General features: G+C 48.1%; 1 protein-coding gene across 7 annotated transcripts in view; it reads right to left on the bottom strand.

The window, feature by feature from the left end:
• Nucleotides 1-281: 281 nt before the first annotated feature.
• LOC147717179 (signal transducer and activator of transcription 5B) overlaps nucleotides 282-23976 on the bottom strand; it is a 1664723-nt gene continuing 1641028 nt past the window's right edge. For all 7 annotated transcript variants that reach the window (XM_086924123.1, XM_086924125.1, XM_086924127.1 and 4 more), the window contains one exon: nucleotides 282-5704. In XM_086924123.1, coding sequence (XP_086780249.1) covers nucleotides 5578-5704 — 127 coding nt within the window. In that variant the 3' untranslated portion in view covers nucleotides 282-5577. The remainder of the gene's footprint in view (nucleotides 5705-23976) is intronic.

Raw genomic sequence — 23976 nt, 5'->3', positions numbered from 1 at the left:
CAGAATGCATTCTTTCCCAACCTTTGTTTTTTAACTGCGGATCATCTTTCAAGTCCAATTAGGAATTATGTGGCTCCTGTTATTGTAACGACATAGGATGAAATGTTCAATCATGTGTCATACAGAATTTCATTATCAGAGAAACCAAGAGCTCCTTATCCCAGAGTATGTCAAAATGATGTGATACTGGTCATAGTACAGAACAGGAAAGTCAAATACCATACAAAATAAGCGTATTGTTGTGACTAACGCAGACATGACTGTTAATACGGAAGCTATACTTTGATGAAGCATTTACCAAATCATCTTTTTAATATGTTTGTGGTTAAATAAAAGAGTCCACCAACATTCATTATCCTCTCTGTGGTTTGTACCATAAACACCTTTCTTACATCAGCCAGATGTAGCTGAACACTTTCCACCATGGCTTGCACAATGTGAAGGTATTGTCGTGAGGGCAGCAGTGTTCTCAGAGTTTCTAACACGTTGTTCATTTGACTACTCTCACACAATCAGTAGCCGGTTGGCTCTTTTGACAAGAACAGACCCCCTCTGTCCTGACTCATTTACATTCATGCAAAGCAAACAGAAACAGTAGAAGCCGAATAAGCATAGACTGTAGAGAAAGTCAAAATCTCACACGCATCTCATGGCAAAAGAGGAAAAATAAACATTTTTAGAAAATTTCTGGGAGGCAATATACATATAAAAACATGAACAATTCTCTTCAATATACTATGTCTTTTCTGAACAACCTGAAGGATCCATTCTCTGGAATGAATCAACACTACTATGAACATTTTTAAATTACAATTTTTTTTCTGTGGTAGGTGTATTATTTCCCCAACTTGAATTTTAAAGGTAATGTGAAGCCGCTTCCAGGCTAGGAATCACCTCCCAATTTCCAGACACCCAACTGCCCTTAAGTCTTTCTTCTTTCATCCAATCCGTGGTCTACAGTTAAAAGTCTATCTCTTTCTATGGGCAGATGTTTTGGAGACATGTTCTTAAATTACTTCCCCACTACTATGATATAAGAGAAAATCTTGATAAGAAATACGAGATCATGGGGGAAAGGTGCTCGGTGATAGAGGAGGCTTGGGGATAAGGTCTTGTGCATTTATGTACACAGCATTTATTAGATAGTGTAAATCTAGCTAGGAAGTCACACAGCATCTTATACTACCTTGTCTGTGAACTGCAAAGCAACCGTCTAATTGGCACCTTATATAGCCTTACAACCATTTTGGACTCCTCGCGTTATTGTTTTTTAATTATTTATACAGCACACAGTCTACCATTGTGGCATTGAGGTCTATTTTGTACCCTTGGGATGACTTTCTAAATGGTTCTGGGATTTATAACGCAAACTGAGCCTGTTCAGTTTGTGGATGTGAACATGGCACTACTAGCGAGTTAGTGGTTTGAAGGGTGAGACCAGTAGTTGGTAACAGGTTGCTTGAGGACCTACTCACTCAGTACGACGGTCTACTGCTTTTGAGCTACACATCTTTATAATGGGACACCATTTGACCAAATACAGTGGGGAAGACTCTCCAGGTTTGCCATTCCAAATCTGTTTCTTCTATTCCTACTACTGAATCATAACAGAGGATCATCCTTTTATTCAACACTAGTCGAATCTTCGTATTTCCTAGCCACCTCAAAGAAAATACTCAACCAAAGCAACCATTGTATTACAAACTTAGAATGTTTCTCCGCATAAAGGTGTCAGTAAACATTCTCCAATTCATTATATCATTTGCTCAGTCTCAGCGTTAGGTACTTTCCACAACACCAAAAGACCATACAAGTACATTTCAAGCAGACAGAACTGGAGAGTAAGAGAAAAGTTTCTGCGTGTTGTAACAGTCACTGCACAGAATAACCGTAAACCCCTCTGTAAAACTGCAGTTATCGCAGTATTCACTCTGAAAAGCACAAAAGCACACGTGTACCTCCTTTTGTGAAGCACTGCTCTGTACCAGAGATTGCACAACACTCACAACTACTCATATTTCGGTGACCCTTACACCACATACTTTAAATGTCCATGTCTATATATTATCTACATAACTCTACATACAGACTTCCAATTCAACAGGCTTCTGAACACAAGACTAACTTACTTCTATAGATTTCTAAATCAATACCCTCCTGCATACATGTAAGGTAAGCCAATGCATTATATTCAAGACTATGGTGCAAGTAACAATTCCATGGCCTACACTGCTCAAAGACCCTATGGGACAACTCAATGTTCACCCTGCACATGACGACTTAAAGTTATATGACTATACTTGGCTACAATAATCCACACTAATCACCTAACTACAAGGCTTTATTGTATTCTCAGCTACTCTGCCTTGTATAACACCACATAGAGTAAAGCAGAGTAACTGTAACCTCCATACAGCACAGTGCTTTCCTGCCCACGTTCCAAGCAGTGTTATCCTCTACTGCAATGAGGCATGTGTATTCTTCACTGAATTAAATTAAAGACCCACATTTTTCATGTATACGAAACCACGTGGCATCCAGTAGTATATTGCAACGTACGGTGAAAGCAACAATCGCCAACAGAGAGTTCCTCACATTAAACAATATTCAGGAGAAACAACCCTCTTTCAGATTGTATCACATCCAGTTTTCAGCTGTTTATGAGACACAATACCTTGAATTATTTGCATACACAAGTTCAATCCTCACTTGTGCAATACTCTCCCTGAAACAACACTACCTCATGCACAGTTCTGTTCTAAATGCTTAACGTGCCATTCTACATTAGGATGTGAAATGTAATAGGACATGCCACATTTGTATACACATCACAACTGGATGACTGTAGTCTTAGGCCACGTAAATCAACATTAGGGGTTTTGGGGGCCACCATGGCCAAAACATACACTCTGCCTCCACCCCCCCCCCCCCACCCCAATTGCCACAGAATACATTTTCATGCTCAAACACATGATGTGATAACAGAGGATCAATTATGTATGTCTGCATCCGGTGGCATTTACAGTCATGTAGGATGCACATCTGGCAGCTATATTGGAAATGATGATCATTTCTCAGAGAAGACTACATCATGAACCTGAACCAATTAAAAAGCTCGGTTTTTTAAGTCAGTTGGCAATTCTGAATCACAGATTGTCCATTTAAACATATCTGACCAATCCCTCTACCTCACTGCACCTTCAGTGTGAACCTCAAAAAAGAGTGAAAAACAAACCAGAACCTGAGCATCATAGCTAGTTTGTCAAAGCTCACATGATCACTCACTGGATGGAGGAAAATACTATATTCTATCACCTTCATTTCTACTTCAACAGGAATAGGAAGGAATGAGAAGAGAGAACAAATATTAAACCATTGATTTGGAAATGTTATTTCTAGACATCTGGGCTGCAAGCTAATTCCTCTGAATTTGATAACTTTGGATGTGGAGTGGGACTTGCCTGAAGATCCAACATGAAAAGCATCAACTGCTCTAAAGACAATTGTATATAAATGGACAGTGTTGATGCAAAGGGAGAGAGAATGACCACAGGTGATAATGGTAGATTGGATGAAAGTTACGGGCAGGAGGATATTCACAGAAGGAAAGGAAATCCGAGGTAAAAGAAGCAAAAGAACGACCTATCACCTTTAAAATTCACCATTTAAATGTAACAAAAACATGACAAGAAACATATGTGCATACATACACGCAATGATAAGTAGCTATTTAAAAAATGAAATACAAAACTGTGTAGATTAACAATACCAAAAAAACAGAAAGAAAAAATCACCCGTTCTGTAACCACCCACTTAAAAAACCCTTTCCACTACTTCCCACCCGCTGAATAAAACAAAACTAACCCCCACAGCTAAATGGCTTTCTTTGTAAAAGGCAGTTAACTCGAGATAAACAGATGGGACAATTGGTGCTAACAGTAATATGATGTTGATGACCTTTAACTGCATAACTACGGATACTACGCTTTTGCCACCACCAAGAAATTCAGGAGAACCAACGGGAATAGTTTTTATGATGTTGAGAGAAGAACATAACTGAATAAATACCACCTTTTGTAGATGAAAGCAAGTTTCATACAAAACTAGGCAGGAAATACGCTGAAGTACAGTGTTTGAGCGCTGTGGAGGTCTTTCAGCATTTGTATGCCAACAAGTTATATAAACGCGTCAGCAAGCAAAGCCGTTGACACTACCCTCATCAAACAGGTTGTGTCTTTTCTTTTGGAAAGCATTATCTTTAGGGAGCCAGCTGCCCGAAGCGAAGGACGATGTCCAGTGGTCGAAAGAGTTAGCACCAGCGTTAGCCATGCTACAATTAGCAGAAAAGCCGGCCACTAAAGAGCACACCACTGATGCAAAAGCCGCACACACCCTGTGGATCAGAGAAACATGCTGGAAGCCACAAGGAAGGTGATAATTTCAGCAAAAGGCCTCAGGGGGTCAGAAGGGAAGGGAGGCTGGGAAGATCACCACACTAGATTATTCACATGGGGTTCTCCAAGTATTCTACTAAGATCAGATGGGAGCTCCGCTACAATTTCCGAGAAGAGAAGAGGTCTCTCTTATAAAGAGTAATATTTCAATTCTGGACAGGGGATCTTAACTCAGGATAAAGGTCTCAAATATATCAAGACCTCTTGATGCAAAAGATTATGGCATCATATATAGCATACAGGGGTGGTGCTTTGTAAAGATGTATCAATTCCATAATTTCTCATCATATTTACCTAAAAAGTATACTCAGACATATAATTTACGGGCACCTATAGTATTTCGATATATTAGAGAAGCAGTTTTCTCTTTTTTCAATTGGTCCTCCTGGGTTGGTGTACCATTTCAAATGCAGCATGCCCTATGTATGTGGGCAGGTGCCACCCCAATCACTGGACAGTTTTAAAGCCTCATTATTAAGCAGAAAGACACGTCGTCCTTCCCTATAGCCAGAACACGACAAATCAGTGTAACTACTATGGTTTGACACAGTTTTAAAACCAGTGTGGCATTGATTGCTCAGCAACATGGTCTTTACACCAGCTACTGGCTTTAAAAAGCAAATGAGAATAGTTGTGCAATTAAATAAAGTGATTTAATAAACCAGCGAAGCTGGTTTCTCTCGTTTAAAAATATATATACTTGTATATATATATATATTTATGTAGGTGAAGCGATGGGTAGAACAAATTAAAACTCTTTTTAGTTGACCCCCTATTCATACAGTGGGCGTCGCGCGAAAGGAAAACCTAGAAATCTTAAAAAGGAGAAACAGCAAAACCATGCACTCAGCCAAATGCCTTTTGTACAACAGAAAATATCACTACCACTGCAGCATCTAATGCTGCAGCGCCACGTGTCGATGAGCCAACCCACGAGCTACGAAACCTTTGTTTTATAGAAAATGAAACACTTGCATCACCATGCACGAAATACCAAATGAACAACTAGTATTAACATTTCACATTATGAATATCGTCTCCAAATAGAAGCAGTTGAATGGGTGCGACCCACACACGCGCACACACAAGACTCCATTCAGTCGGCTGGGTGGCAGAGGAGATGTCAAGACTGGGCGTGGGAGATCCATTGGCTTTCCATGGGCCTCCGCAAAAGTTCTTCCACATGTCGGGCAACATCCATGGTGTCGTCAATGTCGAAGTCACCATCTGGATCCAGAATTGAATCAGAGCTACAAAGAGAATGAATGAGATATTACCGTCATGGTTTCTGAACCAGGGTCCAGCATACTGTTTTTCATACTTCCCTGAAAATACATATTTAAGTTTAAAACCGCTCAGAATAGTTGTGGTTCTGGGTAGCACAATTTATTTGGAACGCAACTTTTTAAAGACGTTATTTTCAAATAAAGCAGGTTATTTTTTTACCCCCGTTGCACAATTTTGCTTTTCTACCAGAATTCTGTATGGTAAATTACGCTGTAGAATCTAATTAGGCTTTCAAATTATATTTATAACTTTGCTTTTCTGATCAAATTTTTGATAAATGGGCCAGAATACCACGAACTATACAGACTCATCAGCATGTTTCATATAACTCAGTACTTGAACATACACAATGTCTTTTCAAGATCACAGGGCAGACTGTCACACTGACGGACGCGCGCTAGACCACAACAGTTCTCTGCTCTTCCTGATATCCCTTAAAACTATTTAAAAAAAAGCTTTTTGTTCAATTTTTTGCTGCATTACTGCTAAAAGATATCTATCACCTACCCGCACTCCTGTACCCTCGCACTTCCCCGGTCCACCACAGGATTCTTCCCGATTGATGTGGAGGGAGGCGCGGATCACTAGAACACTTCCGGGTTAGAGGGGAGGAGGGCGCAGCGCTATTGGCTGACTTCACTTGCACCGCCCCTTAAAACCGGAGGCCTTTTACTCGTGCAGCGGACAAGTGCTAGACCACAACTGTTCGCTGCTCCTCCTGATACCCTTTAAAACTATTTTTAAAAAAGCTTTTTGTTCCATTTTTCAGCGCATTTTAGAATTACTGCTAAAAGATATCTATCACCTACCCGCACTCCTGTACCCTCTGACACCGGGTTCCCCGCACCTCCCCGGTTCACCACAGGATTCTTCCTGATTGATGTGGAGGGAGGCACGGACCACTAGAACACTTCCGGGTTAGAGGGGAGGAGGGCGCAGCGCTATTGGCTGACTTCACTTGCACCGCCCCTTAAAAACCAGATGCCATTCACAACGCGCAGTGGACGCGGGCCTCCGCGGCTGGCCAGGGGCCACAACCCCTACCCGTGCACCCTCCCATATCAGGAGTTGTAGCCCAAACTCCCTACATAAGGTTAGAAGTGAAACCCCCACCACATGCCTCTCTTCCTGGGACCTAGCGGCCCAACACACCATCTGCCCTCAGTGTGGCTTTCGACTCCACCCCACCTCCCCACCCAAAATTGTGCAGCATAGGATGTACCTCTTAAACTGTAGTTCCCTCCCCCAAACACTCTCTAGAAATCTCTATGTTGCTAGAAGAGCTTAACCCCGACGTTTTATTCTTGACAGAGACATGGCTGCATGCTGAGTCAGAACCCGACCTCGTCCAGGCCCTCCCCCAAGGCTATCAAATACTTGGCAGCGACCGCAAATTGGGAAGGGGGGGAGGCTTAACAGTCATCTACAAAGATGGTTGCGGATGTCGTAGCACACCCATCTCCATCCCAGACTGCAAAAGTCTCCCCTTCACTATAGAGTTCTCCTCCACCAGCACCTTCTCGGGGGTGCACGTATACCGCCCGCCCAGCCCAGCCCAGCGGGTCAATTCTCCAGCACCCTCCCATCGATTATAGCAAACCTGGCCTATAGCCCATCCAACTTCACCCTCCGCAGACCCCAATTCCCGAGAAGTGACCATCAGCCTTTCAGCTCTGCAGCTAAAACAGTTAGTGCCCGATCCGACCTATATCAAAGGCCATCTCCTCGATCCCATCTTCACCAATTGTTTAGATCTTCAAGTAAGGACCCCCCCCTTCCATGGACTGACCACTTCCTTATCCCCCTATCCTGGCTCACTCCAGACCCACACCTCCCTATGCCTCCAGGAACCCACAAAAGCAGTAACTGGTCTAAACTCCACCTAGCTGAGTGGGAGGCAGATCTGGAAACCTCCAGACCGCCCAGCAACTCCGACCCCATTCTGCTAATGAGAATTATAACACATGGATCTCCGAATAACTCAACTCCGTGCTCCCTATCAAATCTACTGAATCCAAACGCAGCAGCAGAATGACTGCGCCTGGGTACTCCTCGGAACTGAGGGAATTGAAGCGCACCTGCAAAAAGTTGGAAAGGAATTGGCGCCTTGATTACTCCCCCTCTAAAAAACTACCTACAGAGCTGCAATTAACACCTACAAAGCCAGTATTAAATGCGAGCAGGCATCTTTTTTTTTAAAATCTGTTTTGCTAGTTTTGACAACATTCATAGGCATATCAAAGCAATACAGAGGCCGCAAGAATAAGTGACAAACCAGTTGAATGATCTTCTTCGAATAGCTAGACATATCACACGCTGAGGACGTAGGCCTTTTTTGCAAACTCTTGTAATGTCACTCCCGGAAAGAATGGCGAAGAGCGAAGATCGGCTGCAAAGCCTAACTAACAGAAACAATATTAACAAGAAGAACCAGTCCCTCCCCCCATCCCCACCAGCGTGTTGGATTGTATGAATGTGGAGCATAACAGTTGTAGCATTTTCACTGTACTTCCTCCCTGGGCTCAGGAGAACCATTGTTCGCATCCGTCAGGCGTAATAGACGGAGATATCTAGGCAACGTAATCTCATTGAACTCTTGTGAGAGAAGTGTAAGTAGCGGTTGCCAAACTGTGCGAAATGTGGCCGCAGTTTGTGTTGGTGTAGCCTGGATACGCTCTATACCTAAAGTGAACCTGAGTTTGTGCAGCCATCCCGTGTGGGTGGGTCTAGTGGCAGTCCCCCAAAGGGATAGTATGTGTTGGGTAGCGGCCTGTATTGCGAGACCTATCTGGCGTCCCCTTACGAATTTCAGAGGGAAGGTGAGTGCATTCGGGAGACCAAAGATGGTGTTGGCCAGGAACCTTGGGATCTCAGTTTCTAATGAGCTGTCTATGTCGTTGAGTACTGCTGTCCAATACTCCCTAACTTCAGTGCAGTCCCAAAGTAGGTATGTTAAAGTGCCCTGACCCCCACATCCCCTCCAACAGGATGCGCTTTGGGATGGATTGCCCCTGTGAAGCCTCACCGGGGTGAGGTACCAATACGTAACTATTTTCACCGCCATCTCCCTGCACGTTGCATTCCGTGCTGTGTGGTTAGCTCTGTAGTACACGGATCGCTATTCTCGGAGTGACAACATCCTCCCTAATTCTTCTTCCCAGCGTCTCTGCCCTGCGGTGTGGTGTGTCTCAGGCAGGGGGGGTGAGCAACTTATACAGGTCTGTAATGAGGCCTCTGTCTGATACCTTCGTAACCAGCCATTTCTCAAACTCAGTCATGTGCCTACCAACGGATGGGGCTTGTTCGGGTTGTGTAAGCCAGTGCCTGAGTTGGAAATACTGAAAAAGCTGCGGCGAGGAGATGTCGTACCCCTGAGACACTTCCTTAAAGGAGAGAAAGCACTTCAAATCGAAAAGGTGACCTGCCGATCTACAGCTAGAGCCTCGCCATTGCGGGAACGCTCGGGGATCAGTTCCAGGGGGGAACTCGGGGTTGTCCAACAGAGGGGTAAGAGGGGAAGGAAAGGTAGTCAGTTCGCGTTTGAGAGCAACCGAGTCCCATACTTTTAATATGGTGCGCGTAATGGGTGAGTGCTGGAGGTAACGCGGCCTGTGAGAGCGGCGGAGAAACCGTAATTTCCACAAAGAGGTTTAGGCCATGGCCCTGTCTTGGAAGAGCCACCTCTTCTCAGATTCTGGCCTATACCACTCTACTGAATATCGCAGTTGCGCGGCTTGGAAGTATTGTTGGAGATTGGGGATACCTAGACCCCCCTCGTTCATCTCCCAGTATGCTACTCGTTTGTGCAAACGCGGTCTCTTCCACCCCCATATGAAGTGCTGAATTGCTGCTTGCAGGTTCGCAATGGTCCCGGCCGGAGGGGATACTGGAATAGTCTGAAAGATATAAAGAATCTTAGGAAGTGCCGACATTCTCACCGCTGCGATCCTCCCTAAGGAGGAGAGTGGTTGTTTAGTCCAGCGTGCCAGGTCTTTTTGAATTTGCGCCGTGAGGTTAGCGAAATTGAGCGAAATCGTTCGATCCGTAGATGGAGTAAGGGTGATGCCTAGATATGGGGGTTGTGGCTGCGTTAATAAACCCCCCCTGAACCCCGGAGCGTCCCGGGTGGAGCGTGCGGATCAATGATTTCCCTCTATTCATCCGGAAACCCGACACTCTTCCGAAGGATTCCGCCTCTTATAGGAAGGCCGGTACAGAACTCTCAGGGTGGTCAAGAGCTGCCAGGATGTCATCAGCATACAGGCCTGAATTTCTGAATTTCAAAGGGGCTCGAGCATAGGCTGCTCAGGCGGACCCGTGCCTGGGGGCGATGATAGCAGCTCGCGACCCATGCTTGGAAGCGGTCCCCCACTCCAAAGTGTGTCAGGACCTTCTGTAAAAAACCCTAATCGACCCGGTTGAACGCTTTTTCAGCGTCAATGACCGAGTCCGACTGTTGGCAGTGGGTTTTATCTATCAAATGAAGGAATCTCTTGGTATTGTCGCTACATTGTCTACCTGGGATAAAGCCCAAATGATCCGGCTCTATAATCCCAGGCAGACAAGGTCCAGCAGAGAGATGGGCCAGAACGCCGAGCACTTTGTGGTGTCCTTGCCCGGCTGAGGCAGCACTATGATCTCTGCTTCCAGCATGTCAAGCGAGATGGATCCTGGGCCCTGAAATGAGTTAAAGAGCTTTATGAGTATCGAGGCGAGCAGGGGGCAGAAGGTTTTATAGAAACCGGCGGAGAAGCCGTCCGGGCCTGGCGATTTTAGAAGTTTAAGACGGGAGATGGCCCTGACCACCTCATCAATTCGGATAAGGCGTCTATGGCATTCGCTGAATTCAATGCAGTAAGCGTCGGCATCCATCCCCACCATGTCCGCCTTTTACAATGAGGCGTAATAGTTTCAGAACTCCTCCGCTATCTGCGCCTCTTCTCGTATTTCGTCCCCGTCTCCATTATGTAAGGTTAGTATTTTTAAGCACTGGACCTTGGCCCGCAGTGCACTTGCGAGTAGGCGACCAGTTTTGTTCCCCCCTACATAATAAGTATGACGCAGACGGAGGGCTGCGTATTCAGCCCTGTCTGTGTCTAGACTAGCTAGTTGAGCTGTGGCCGCTTTTAGCTGCTTCCAGACCCTGGGGGTCCCCGTGCGACTATGGACCCACTCCAACTCTATGACCTGGGTTGTGAGCTCGTCTCGTTTGACTTTACGTGCCTTGGACTCCGCTGCTGTTACTCGTCTCGGACCACCGCCTTCAATGCCCCCCATACTGCCGACGCTGACGTCGCCGGTCTATCATTGACCACTAAATAATCAGTGATGCACTTAAGATTTGGTGGGCCACTTCCGCCCGCTGTAGAAGGGGTTCCCTTAGTCTCCACCTACCCGGGGGCCGTCTAACATGTGGGACCTTAAGTATAAGCTCCACTGCATCATGATCAGAGATGGCTGCCGGGGTGACATTCACTTCAGTAACCCGGGCCTCCAGCTCAGAGGAGCCAATGAAGTAGTCCAGTCTGGCATAAGTGCGATGTACATGAGAGTAGAAAGTGTATTGTGATGTCCCTGAATGCTTAGCCCTCCATAGGTCTACTAACCCTCTCTGCTGCATCCATTCCTTACCTGTCCTTGAGATGGCGCCTGTGCCTCCATACCTGTGACCCGACCTTTCCGTATCCGTATCCAACACAAAATTAAGGTCACCCCCTAGAAGTAGGAGGGGGTCAGAGGAGCACAATGCTTCCGAAAGGGCGCTCTTTAGGAAAGGCTCCTGTCCCGTGTTCGGTGCATATAGTGATCCTACCGTCAGCTGCTGGCCACCCACCAAAATACTATGGGCTAACATCCTACCCTTAATCTACCCCACATGATCCTTGACCTGACCGCGGAAGTGTTTAGCCACCAGAATCGCAACGCTTGCCTTTTTCTCGGGTGTTGAGGAAAAGAATTGTTGGGGGAACGCCCGGGACCTCATTCTGTGACAATCCTAGGGAAGTAAATGTGTTTCCTTAAGCAAACAAATCGCAGCCCCTGAGTTTTCTAGGTACGATAACACTGCTCTCAGTTTAACGGTGGTTATTAATGCCCTTTGCATTGAGTGTCATGACCTTAAGGCAGCGTCTGCCATCCCGGGCTCACTAGAAAGTGTTCGCTATGTGTACCCCACGGCATTCCATCAGGCCGCATATGTAAGCCGTGGCCCTTCCGACACACTGGGTCCCCCCTTTGTCCCCCCCAAACCCCAGGACCCCACTCCCCAACCCCCTTCCCAACTCCCCGGATCCCCCCACCCCATCCTTACCCCAACAGAGAACTCCCACTGTTGAATCATAGTCCCAGGCCAAGTACCACTAGTTCAGGCCTGTGGTGACGTTATGTGAAGGAACGTGTGGCCATGGCGACCTGTTTGGCCCCCGCCCATTCACCCACCAGAACCGCATAGTCGTGATGCAACAAAAGCCCCCACCTCCACAAGGTTAATTCAGCCACCCATCCCGCGAGGGCCGCGGCGATTTCACCTGTGAGGGTCGCAGTGGGGCCTCCTGTGACATGGGGTCTTCATTGAGATCAATACCCAGGAGGGCGCACGTATCATGTAGGGATCTGAGCTGGTGCAGGGTTCCTTTCCATTTAAAGATCAACCTAAAGGGATGGCACCACGAATAGGGAATTCCTTTGTCACGCAGGAACGCTGTGGCCACTTTAAAAGCTTTCCTCTTGTGTAAGGTGATAGAAGAGAGGTCCTGATACAATACCACTTGGCACCCCTGGTACTGGAGAGGTTGTTTCTGGCGCGCTTCTCGAAGGATCCTCTCCTGTAAGGGAAAGTCAGGCAGGAAGGCCAGGATATCAGGCGGCGGGGCAGGTGCACGGCGCGGCAGGCCCACCCTGTGTGCCCTGTATATGCGAATATCAAAGTCGTCGGTCCCCCCCAGAATCTCCCGGAACATTCCCTGTAGGAAGCTTGTGACACTGTCCCCTTCTGCCTTGGATGGAACACCTCGGACCCTTAAGTTGTTCCTTCTAGAGCGGTTTTCAAGATCCTCTGCGTGCGCCTGAAGATCTACTTGCTGTTCTCGGAGGCGAATTTCTTCTTGTTGAAGTTGTTCCACTTCTTCGCTTCTGGTCTGTTCCGCCTCCTCCACCGCCGCCACTCGCTCACCCAGCCCATCCACATCTCGACGAAGTTCGCTGTGCTCCCCGGCCATTTCCTGCTTGAGCCCCTGAAAGTCCTCGCGTACGGAGTTGAATAAAGTTTCCAGAAACGATTTAGTGATGGGCACTGTAGGAGAGTGGGGTCTACAATCCTATGGTTACCCCGATTTTTGCTTTTTGCTTCACTGGTTTACGACTTTCCCTGGCTGTGGGCCTGCTAATCAGACCCACAGCCTAGCTGTTCTCTCTCTAAATTGACACACATGTACCTTAGGTGCATTTACCGATTGGTACTGGGCCACCTTATCAGTCCCTGTACAGCATACCTTAGGTATCCAGGGCATAGGTGTACCCAGGGCCTACCAGGGGCTGCAGCATGTATTATGCCACCCCTGGCTGGTCATCCAAATCTGACACAACTGGCTGCACGACAGCTGGGGCAAAGAGGTGTAATCACCCTTTGCTTTAGATATAGTATTCCTATATCTAACCCTAAAATGGACACATGTATTCCGATCAGTCACTCCTATGGCAGGCCTTATCAATCCTGAAGGCAGAGTGCTTGGAATTATGTGAGATGGTGCTCTGGCATGAGCTGAGCCCGTTTGCATCTTGCGGAACCAAGTCCTAATAGCTGTTCCATGATAACGCGTACCATCCTGCTCAACACCCGCTCGGTCCACAGACACGCAACAGAACTCTGGGACCTAATCGACACTGCGTCACCTGACATCGCCTTCCTCACTGAAACATGGATGAACACATCATCCACTCCCGACATCGCCATAGCCATACCGGACGATTACAAGATTATCCGAAAAGACGCACCAATCAAACAGGAGGAGGCCTCGCCATCGTCCACAGAAACACCATCAAAATCACAACCAGCTCCGACGACAATCTTAAAACCGCCGAACATCTCCACTTCCAGATCCACACCGACCCCAGGACCACACTTAGAGGCACCCTCATTTACAGGCCTCCAGGCACCCGCACTCAATTCAGCGATGACATCACGGACTTCGTCAGCCCATACGCCCTCGCCTCCGAGAACTACATTCTTCTAGGAGACCTCAACTACCATCTCGAAAACAAACACGACAGCAACACCACCACCCTTCTGGACAACCTGGCCAATCTCGGACTCAAACAACTTGTTGACACTCCCACTCACTCAGCCGGACACACGCTCGACCCTATCTTCACCTCCAGCAAGCACATCTCCTTCGATCGCACTACAGCTCTCCATTGGACGGATCACAGCGGTGTTTACTTCAGCTACAAAACCACCCTGACTCACAACCGCCCACATCCTATTCCTCGAAGAAACTGGAACAAAATCACCACCGACCAACTCCTCACATCACTCAAACAAAACCCTCCCACCCTCTCAATGGACCCAGACCAAGCGGCCACCAACCTCAGGCAATGGATTACCCACAGTGCAGACGAATTAGCACCCCTGAAAAAGCACCAGATGAAATCAACCAGCAAAAAGGCTCCCTGGTTCAATGATGAACTTAAAAAATCCAAGAAGCTATGCCGCACCATGGAGAAGAATTGGAGACAAGCATTTGCAATGCAATAGGTCTCGCAGCATTAAAGTTTGAGTTTTTGGCATTGTATATGACAATGGGTTGCATTAAATTTTTAGCAAAGTCTGTATTGGTGTTACTAATAGCAGAAGGATTGGGCCAATCAGTATTATACGTTAATATGGTTTCAAAAGAATGTCTTTGTTGAGGAGATTTGGAAATCAGGTGAGTTTCCCTTGAAGAGGGTAGGACCGGATAGTGGTGGGTAAGGGTGAGGCCCTCAATAAATGGTCGGAAGTCCTCTTTCCCTGCTTTGTTTTTGTGCTTGTGGCCCCTGAGATGCTATATTCTTTTGGATGATGTCACTGAGGTTCAAGACCCTAAAGAGTGAGGCAAAAATCTAACCTCTGTTGATGTACCAAAGTCTAAGAATGTACCATTGAAGTATGGGTGGTGAGCAGAGATGGAGGCTCAGGAGACCAGGCTGAGGGCAGTTGTATCTGAAGGGGAATGGGACGTCAGGACAGAACTTTCCATGGAGAGAGGCTGGGGTGGGAGCAGAAGCAGGGGGTTTTGAGGATTTGATCGACTCTTCTGCCTGTGCCTTGGGTGTTTCCAGTTTGCTCAAGCCTGTATTAGCTTTGCCAATTGCCTTTGGTGGGGCTGCAAAGCATTGAGATGCTGCCCACAATCATCAAAATAAAAATGTATAACAAAATGCCCACACAATGGCTGTGCAGTTATTCCACTGTCAAAAGCATGCATCAGAATGTATGCGCACTTCGCTGACATTACATAGGTGTGTTTTGCTCCAGTTTTCTTTTTTTTCCAATTCAGTTTGGAAGACGGCAAATAGAAAAATAAATATTTTTTAGCACAAAAGCTCCAATTAAAATAAATAAATAAAAAAGCTGGTGTGAGGTAGAGCGGTCGTAATGTAGGAGCGGGTGGGAAACGGAAACAAGTCAGCCCAGCACCATGTGACTCTGGGCAATAAATTGCGTAATATTCCTGACGGCCCCCAACGCCGGGATGCCTCCGGGTAACTGTTCGTGCTTTACAAATACTGGATTTACAACTCCCCTTGACTGTCTTCAGCTTGGGGACAGGGGAGAAGGGAAAAGTATGTAAAAGGAAGATGTGGAAAGACCGCGAAGAGAAGGTTATGTGTGGTAAGGGGCAAAGAGAAGGTGGGGTGAGGGGAAAGTAGAACAGAAAAGGGAGAACACTGAAGGAGCAGAAAGGTGGAACACGGATACAAGCACTGTGGAGAGAGAGGAAAAAAACAAACGAGAAACCACACAAACCCGGGAGGAGCACATGAGACAGGAGGCATAGAGAAAGAAGAGGTTGAAATGGAGAAGAAGAGAAGACAACTGGGCAAAGAATGGGATGAGAGGAAGAGCGTGACTGAGTGACGCTGTGTGCACACGCCTAGGTGCCTTGAAGCGAGCAGCAGCGCAGTGCCTGGTGACTCTCCTTGATGGCGGCAGTGTGTTTGTAAGCTGGCAGGGCACACTGCACTTAATTACTACCTCTAGGCGCGGTCTAGTGTGTGTTGCGGCTTCCAATGCACACTGAGGTAGTGACGCTTTGTGCAGCGCCGAGAGTGCATCTGCCATTACTGCAAGGCGCTGTCCATACCACGGGGCCTGCGTGAGGGTGCTACGAAGGCAGAACTGTCACTGATGTCAGCACAGCGCTCTCTGCTGCTGCCAGGCACTTTATCGCACATGACCTCCACTCTGCTTCTCTCCAAAAGTCATCCTATGTTCTTTAAACCCTAAGACACAATGGATCCATCCTCGCACACAGCAAGAGTTGACCAGTGTGCTCAGACTTGGTCCTCGCAGCACTAGAGCCTCGCAGCCCGATTCAGAGTTTGATGGAAGCGGGACATGTGCCAAGCCGCAGCGAATGGCCCTCTGTGCACTATAATAGAGCGGATGGGACGTCCGTCGCAGCTTGGCAGATGTCCCACCCGTGCTTTCTATGGTCTCGTGAAGTTTATACCAGAGAGGAAAGAAACAGCCGAACCTTCGTTGTCTGCAAGAATCCAATATACATGTGACTGGTGGGACGGCGCCTGCAGGGACATGTTTTATTGTGTTCACAGCGCCGCCAAATACCATCCCAGTAATTAACATGCATCGAATTGGAAGTCACCCATATGTGATACGGTTATTTAGAAGTCCACATGTTACTTTTAATAGGTTGGTGACTGCAACAACCCGAATACATGTTATTACTTACTACAAGCCACATGGACAACGATAGGGGAGATGGGCCCCCCCGCATTTGATAAAAGCAGGTGCTGTGCTGAAAACTGAAGCGCGCAGTCCTCAAAAGTTTGATTTTTGAAGGAAATATAGTTAATAGTGCTGCAGAGGAAGGACAAACGAATACAACTTTAGAGGCACAACTTGACCTTTGTCACTGAGAAATACACTGCAGTACAGGACCATACCAGCGGATAACTAGAACCTATACCGCAGCCGTCAATGTAACTACTATTTCAGCTTCCAATTGGTCACAGCAGCTTGCGCCCTACCTTTCATTGGTTTACTGTCTCTCTGTAAATTACATGCCCCGCCCACATGCATTAGACACCCCCAAAAAGTAAGTCACGTAGAACTTGCCGCTCCCTTACCGTGTAGTACGACAAGAGACCCGCGTTGTAATCCAGCACGAACCAGCGGTACTGCCAACCTTTCATAACGTTCGTCCATTTGCTTAGCGGACCTTCCATGATAGACGCCATATTGGGACAGAATAACAACACCACCAGCGACGTCACGTGGCACGTTTTCTGTCGGGCGAAGTGATGACGTGATGACGTGGACTGTGGCGCGCGAGGAGAGGGGATGCATAAACTGGTGTCCTGCGCAGCTTGTGCACGAGATGAGGGGAAAGACCGGACTGGCGGTAAGTGGGATGGGGGGCGGTGCGCTTGTGTGTGCGAGCGTGTGTGTGTGTGCAACGGAGGAGCGTGTGTGTGTGTGCGCGACGGGGGTCTCTGTATGTGTGCGTGCGTGGATGTGTGCTTGTGTGTGTGTCTGTGTGTGCGCATGCGTGCAGAGGGTGCCTGTGTATGTATGCTTCCCAGGAGACAGACACGGCGAGCGCGTTCGCGCGCGCGCGGCCGGCGGAAAAGGCAAAGCGCGCGACCCAGACTGTCTCCTGGGAAGCATGCTCCCTGACATAAGATCTCGGCGAGTACAGCGCTGACGCGCTGTATCGCTACGAGACCTAAAAAAACCCAACCTCAGACAACATGGCCTCCCTCAAGACAGCCACCCGCAAACATCACCAAATGATTCGATCCGCAAAGAAATCCGCATTCAAGGATCGTCTCGACAACAACACTCACAACAGCAAGGAACTCTTCAATATCGTCAAAGAATTCACCAACCCCATCGCAGCATCCAACGACATCACTCCCTCCCAAGACCTCTGCGATGCACTATCCTCCTTCTTCTACAACAAAATTGCCGACATCCACAACAGCTTCGAGAATTCTGCCAGCGATCAACCCGCCCCACCCCCTTCAGATCCTACTCCTCCAACTAACAACCTCAGCGCCTGGAACCCAATCTCCACTGAAGACACCATTTGCCTCATGAACTCAATCCACTCTGGCTCGCCTTCTGACCCCTGTCCCCACCACATCTTCAACAAAGCTGACTCCATCATCGCACCCCAACTCCGCGATGTCATCAACTGCTCGTTCAACTCAGCCACCTTTCCAGAAAGCTGGAAACTCAGCGCCCTCCTGAAGAAACCCACAGCAGACCCCTCAGAACTGAAAAACTACCGACCCATATCCCTCCTCCCTTTCCCTGCCAAAGTCATCGAGAAAGCCGTCAACAGCCAGCTCGCCACCTTCCTTGAATCTAACAACTCCCTTGATCCATCTCAATCTGGATTTCGAGCCAAACACAGCACCGAAACCGCCCTCATTGCAGAGACCGACGACATCCGAACACTACTGGACAACGGAGAAACAGTGGCCCTCATTCTACTCGGCCTCTCCGCCGCTTTCGACACAGTCTGCCACAGCACCCTTATACAACGCCTCAGCAACATCGGCATACAAGGAAAAGCCTTGGACTGGATCATCTCATTCCTCGGCGGGGGAACTCAAAGAGTCAGACTTCCCCCATTCTACTAAGAGGCCACCGAAGTCATCTGCGGCGTACCTCAAGGATCCTCAAACAGTCCCACCCTCTTCAACGTCTACATGAGTCCTCTCGCCTCCATCGCGCGTCAACACAACCTCAACATCATCTCTTACGCCGACGACCCCCAGCTAATCCTCTCCCTCACCAAAGACCCCAACACCGCCAAAACCAATCTTCACGAAGGCATGAAAGAAGTTGCCGAATGGATGAAACAATGCAGTCTAAAACTCAACTCAGACAAAACGGAGGTGCTCATGCTAGGATCTTCCCCCTCAGCCTGGGAAGACTCTTGGTGGCCTTCCGCTCTGGGCACAGCACCCACACCCACAGACCATGCACGTAACCGTGGCCTCATCCTAGACTCCTCTCTCTCGATGTCCAGACAAGTCAACGCCATCACATCCTCCTGCTTCAACGTACTTCGCATTCTCAAAAAGATCTTCCGCTGGAACCCCCTCGAGACAAGAAAAACTGTCACCCACGCACTAGTCACGAGTCGGCTGGACTATGGTAACACACTTTACGCCGGAATCACAACAAAATTACAGAAAAAACTCCAGCGCATCCAAAACGCATCAGCGAGACTCATATTAGACATCCCGCGCCAAGATCACATCGCCGGACATCTAAAAGACCTCCACTGGCTTCCCGTCAACAAAAGAATTACTTTCCGCCTTCTCACCCACGCTCACAAGGCCCTCTACAATCTAGGACCCGAATGCCTCAACACTCGACTGTCCTTCTACAAACCCACCCGCCAATTAAGATCATCAAATCAAGCCCTCGCCGCAGTCCCGCGCATCCGGAAATCCACCATGGGTGGCAGATCCTTCTCCTTCCTGGCTGCCAAGACCTGGAACTCACTCCCCACCCACCTCCGCCTTACTCAGAACCACATCTCCTTCAGAAAAGAACTGAAAACCTGGCTATTCGACAAATAATATACCCCTTCCCCTAGCGCCTTGAGACCCTCTGGGTGAGTAGTGCGCTGAACAAATGCCCGAACTTGAACTTGAACTATATACTCTTAAGTGCATTATAATCCTCGCGGTTATTTGCCAACTTTGGTATCGCTTTATCAAAACATGTCGAGTAAGGTGTCATACGAATTGGAATACTATCCCCTCGCCAATTCTGGCGACGGGGTTAGCATTCCACCCTTCTAGAGGGACACGACATGTATGTAACTGTGAACCCCGGTTAAAGTTAACTCGAGCCTCACCGTCACAAAATGGATGCTGCCACCACAGACACAAGTCTGACCTCCTGCTCCTGGGAGTCCTTCCAGCGAGGAGAGCTCGGACAAAGGGTTTCCTGTCAGGGGCGGTGCTAGCACCATCCCAGACAAGGTTTTGTTTATCCCAGGTAGGCAGGGCTGAGAGGAAGGTGACTGCAAGTGGCACCCCGGTGCTCACTGTGCATATGCCGGCTCAAACCAGTTCCAGGGGCACCCCAGCCCCTGAGCTGAGGAGAGACCGGACAAAGGAGAGGGGTGTAACCACCCCCCTCCTGGTCCCACCCATGGGCAGGACCTAGTCGCGTGCCAGCCCCATTTCTTAGAATAAAGGTAGGAGCAGGCCCCCTTCCCAAATTAGATCATCTTAAATCTTGAACTACTTTCCACAAAAGGAACTCTTGACTTTCTCTGAAGACTCTCCCTTGTGGCTAAGGAGTAGCTACCCTGCACCTGCAGGCACCACCTAAGCATCGCGGTTTGCTGCACGTCCATCCTCCGGATCAAGACTGACCACCTTGACGAGACCCGGATTCCCTGGCATCTCTGACCTCTACCTGCATCATCAGCCCAGCTGAGATTCGTGGGTGTGCCGAGACCTGAGGGACCGGCCATCTTCAAAACCTGCACGACGCTTAACCAGCACGACCGCCGAGGGATCCTCGAGTGAGTGCACTGGGGTTTGAGAAGCCCCAACCCAGAGCAGCTCCAGCACCGAAGTTCAGCCCCCCAGCATCCACGAGATCTGCGTGGGGCCCTTCTGCTCTTTGCTGCTTGCCACGTTGTCCGGTCACTTGCCCGTTGGCCAGTGGCCCTCCTGACGACGTACAACGACATTTTCACCGCTGGTCTGGTTGCTCCAGACTGGTCCTTGCTCCCTTCCAAAAGAGGAGCACCCCGGACCCTCCTGGTCCACTACAGACGCCATCTTGACTCCACCGCGTGGGCTTGCCTTTGCCAAGGCTTGTTGCTCCAATCCTGGTTCCAGCATCGCCGACAGCAGACACCCTCGTGGGACAGCTCGCACCTCCAGCCTGGTCGCCGACAACGCCTCCTGGCCCGTGTGACTGCAGAATCCAGCGTCGCCCACTCACCTGATCGCGGTGACCTCATCCGGTGCCATCCTGGTGCCCACACAATCACTGGCTAGTGATTAAGAACTGAGTCCCCTCTGCTTTCAGGCCGTCTCCATCACCGATCCAGCCTTGGATCACAACGAACATCTTCACTGGTCGCCTGCCAGCAACTTCTTATTTCAGGCTCCATAGACTACAACGAGGATTCCCGACGTCTTTTGAATCCTATGCAGCCGCAGCCCCTGGGCTAGGTAACCCGAGCATTTCGGTGCTCCAAGGCAAGTTCACTATCCAAGTGTCCAGATCCTTTTTCGTTTTAAGTCTACCTAGTCGGATTCGTCCGGAAACAGTAACTTCAGAATTACTAGCATCCATAGACTTTGTCCCGCATCCTGCGTGAGAGTGCACACTCTGCACCCGATCTCCCTAGGCCTCCTGCTCCTAACCTTAGAGTTCAGTAGTGTAGTCCTAGCGGTCCTGAAGCCTCTGGATCGTGTTACTCACCTGCTAGTATTTCGCATTCCACTTTTAGTGTATATGGTTTTTCGTGCCCCTCGGGCATTTGTGTAAATTGTGCAACTTGTAGTATTTTCGTAAGAGCTTTGTATTGTGCTTAGCTCCATGACTCATAAAGAGTTCAGGGTAGACTTGTTATTAATAAATATACTTTATTTTTATAACAACTTGTGTGGTGTCCTTTCACTTGGTGTTCAAGGGGTATATGTGATGGTAAAACAGCTGGCTTAACACACCCTCTAGAGTTTAGCCTAAAGACTGCTTTTGTCCACGCTACTAGGATAGCTGGTCTATAAGGTTGACTTACAACCAATCATCAATAAGGGTCGTTTGGTATGATACACAGTGATCACTAAAATAGTGAGCACTATATATCAGACCAACTTCTCACATTGGTGGCAGCGGTGGGATTTGAGCTTGCTGTTGTTTTACCTGGCACGTATCCTAAGAATATCATTTGAAAGATCACATAAGTACCAAGGTACATATAACTTAGCTTAGAATACTCTGAGTTCTACTGAACCAGCTGTTGTAGGGTAACAGGGCCTAGCACACCCTGACTACAACTCTTAGCAAGGGATCAGTAGGTAAACCCATAGTGTAGGTAAGTGCACCACTTACACCTCACTAGAAAAGCATGTCTACCACAGGAGGGAACACAGAGGTTCCACAGGTCACCTCCAGATATGCAGCTCTTAGCTTCCAGGAGATGAGACAATTGTGTACCTCCAGGAAACTAAAACAGGGTTCTAACCCTACCAGTCCTTTTCTGATAGGTCTCTTAGAGACTTATGATGCAAGGAGGGCTTCTAACACAGGCCCTGCTAATCCAGATGGGAGCATGCCCCCCTTAGAGGGAACCCTTGGGGACCCTGACCTCAACCTCAATGGAACAGAAAGTGAAGAGGAGGAAGAGGAACAGGAGTTGTCAGGGGATGAGGCAGAAAAAGGTCCAGTAGTAGTCAGTAGGCTCACCAGGACCAACTTAAGCATGCATGAGAATGGAACTGGGGGACCCCCAGGCCCACTCTCAGGCAGGCTTAACCTTGGGAATAGACGAGTTAGGTCTCACTCCAGAGGCTCTAACAGATCTATCCATTCCCATGTCTCTCAGGCATCTTCTCACAGAGGGATGACATCCCCTCAGAGAAGAGAGCATGAAGCTAAAATGAGGGAAGTCAATCTGAGGATTGAGAGGGAAGAACTTGCCCTTGCCAAGGAAAGACTTGCTTTTGCCAGAGAGCGGAAATTGAGTGGGGCGGACCCGACTGGTGGCAGCATTATCCCTAGAGATAAGGACAGGAGTTTTGATACTAGACACCTGAGTAAAATAGTGCCCCCCTTTAAACAAGGGGGTGACATCCACAAATCGATGACTGCTTTGGAGAGGGCCTGCACTGTCCAGTGCATCCCCCAGAGTCAGTGGGCAGCTATTCTGTGGCTCTCCTTTGAAGGTAAAGGTAGAGATAAGCTCCTCACTACTAGAGCTGAGGATGCTAACAATTACCAAGTCCTGAAGAATACACTGATTGATGGGTTTGGCCTAACCACTGAGCAGTACAGGTTGCTGTTCAGAGATACCCAGAAAATTTAGTCTCAGGATTGGGCTGACTTTGTAGATTGTGCCACTAAGGCTTTTGAAGGCTGGTTACTGGGAAGTAAAGTTACTGATTATACAGGATTGTATAACCTAATTATGAGAGAACAAATCTTAAGTAATTGTCAAAATCAGTTGTTGCATCAGCACCTTATTGACTCAGATCTGACCTCTCCCCAAGAATTGGGAAAGAAGGCAGACAGATGGGTCAGGACAAGGGTCAAGCAGCAGAACCAGAACCAGGGTGGTGGCCAGAAAAAAGCAGACCAGAAGGGTAATGAGAGTAAACAAAATGACCAGAATTCTTCAACAGGGCCCCAACAATCTAAGGAGGGTGGGTCCCAGAATTCCCAAAAGAAGTAGAATAATGGTCAGAAGAAACCATGGTGCCAGTACTGTAAAAGTAATACTCACTGGTTTAGTGAGTGCACCAAGAAAGGCCCAGCTCCTACCACTACTGCCCCGAAGGCACCTGCAACCCCTAGTTCAGTTAGTAGTGGTAGTGCTCCCCCTAAGGCTATAGTGGGGTTGACATTGGTATCTGAGGCAGGCTCTGACCTAGTCAGAGTACCTACCCAGGCTGTTCTTGTTTGTTCTGGGGACATGGATTTGACCCCTACAATAAGTCCCAGTACTCTGGGCAAGTACAGGCAAACGCCTTTAATCAATGGAAAATTGGCTTAGGCCTACAGGGACACTTGTGCCAGTGTCACTATGGTGACACCAAACTTCGTGGACCCTGATCAGGTAATACTAGGTTCAGACTACCTAGTGACCAACGCTAGCAATGTCACTACCACCCATAGTATGACACTTGTTAATTTCTCCTGGGGAGGGGTAAATGGCCTCAAAAGGGTTGTTGTTAGTTCAGACCTCCCAGTGGACTGTCTTTTGGGCAATGATTTGGAATCCTCCCTATGGTCAGATGTGGA

Source organism: Lissotriton vulgaris, chromosome 5 (genome assembly GCF_964263255.1).
Source record: "Lissotriton vulgaris chromosome 5, aLisVul1.2, whole genome shotgun sequence".
NCBI classification, from domain to species: Eukaryota; Metazoa; Chordata; class Amphibia; order Caudata; family Salamandridae; genus Lissotriton; species Lissotriton vulgaris.
Note: the sequence above shows the minus strand (reverse complement) of the source record. Positions and strands in the feature narration are given on the sequence as shown.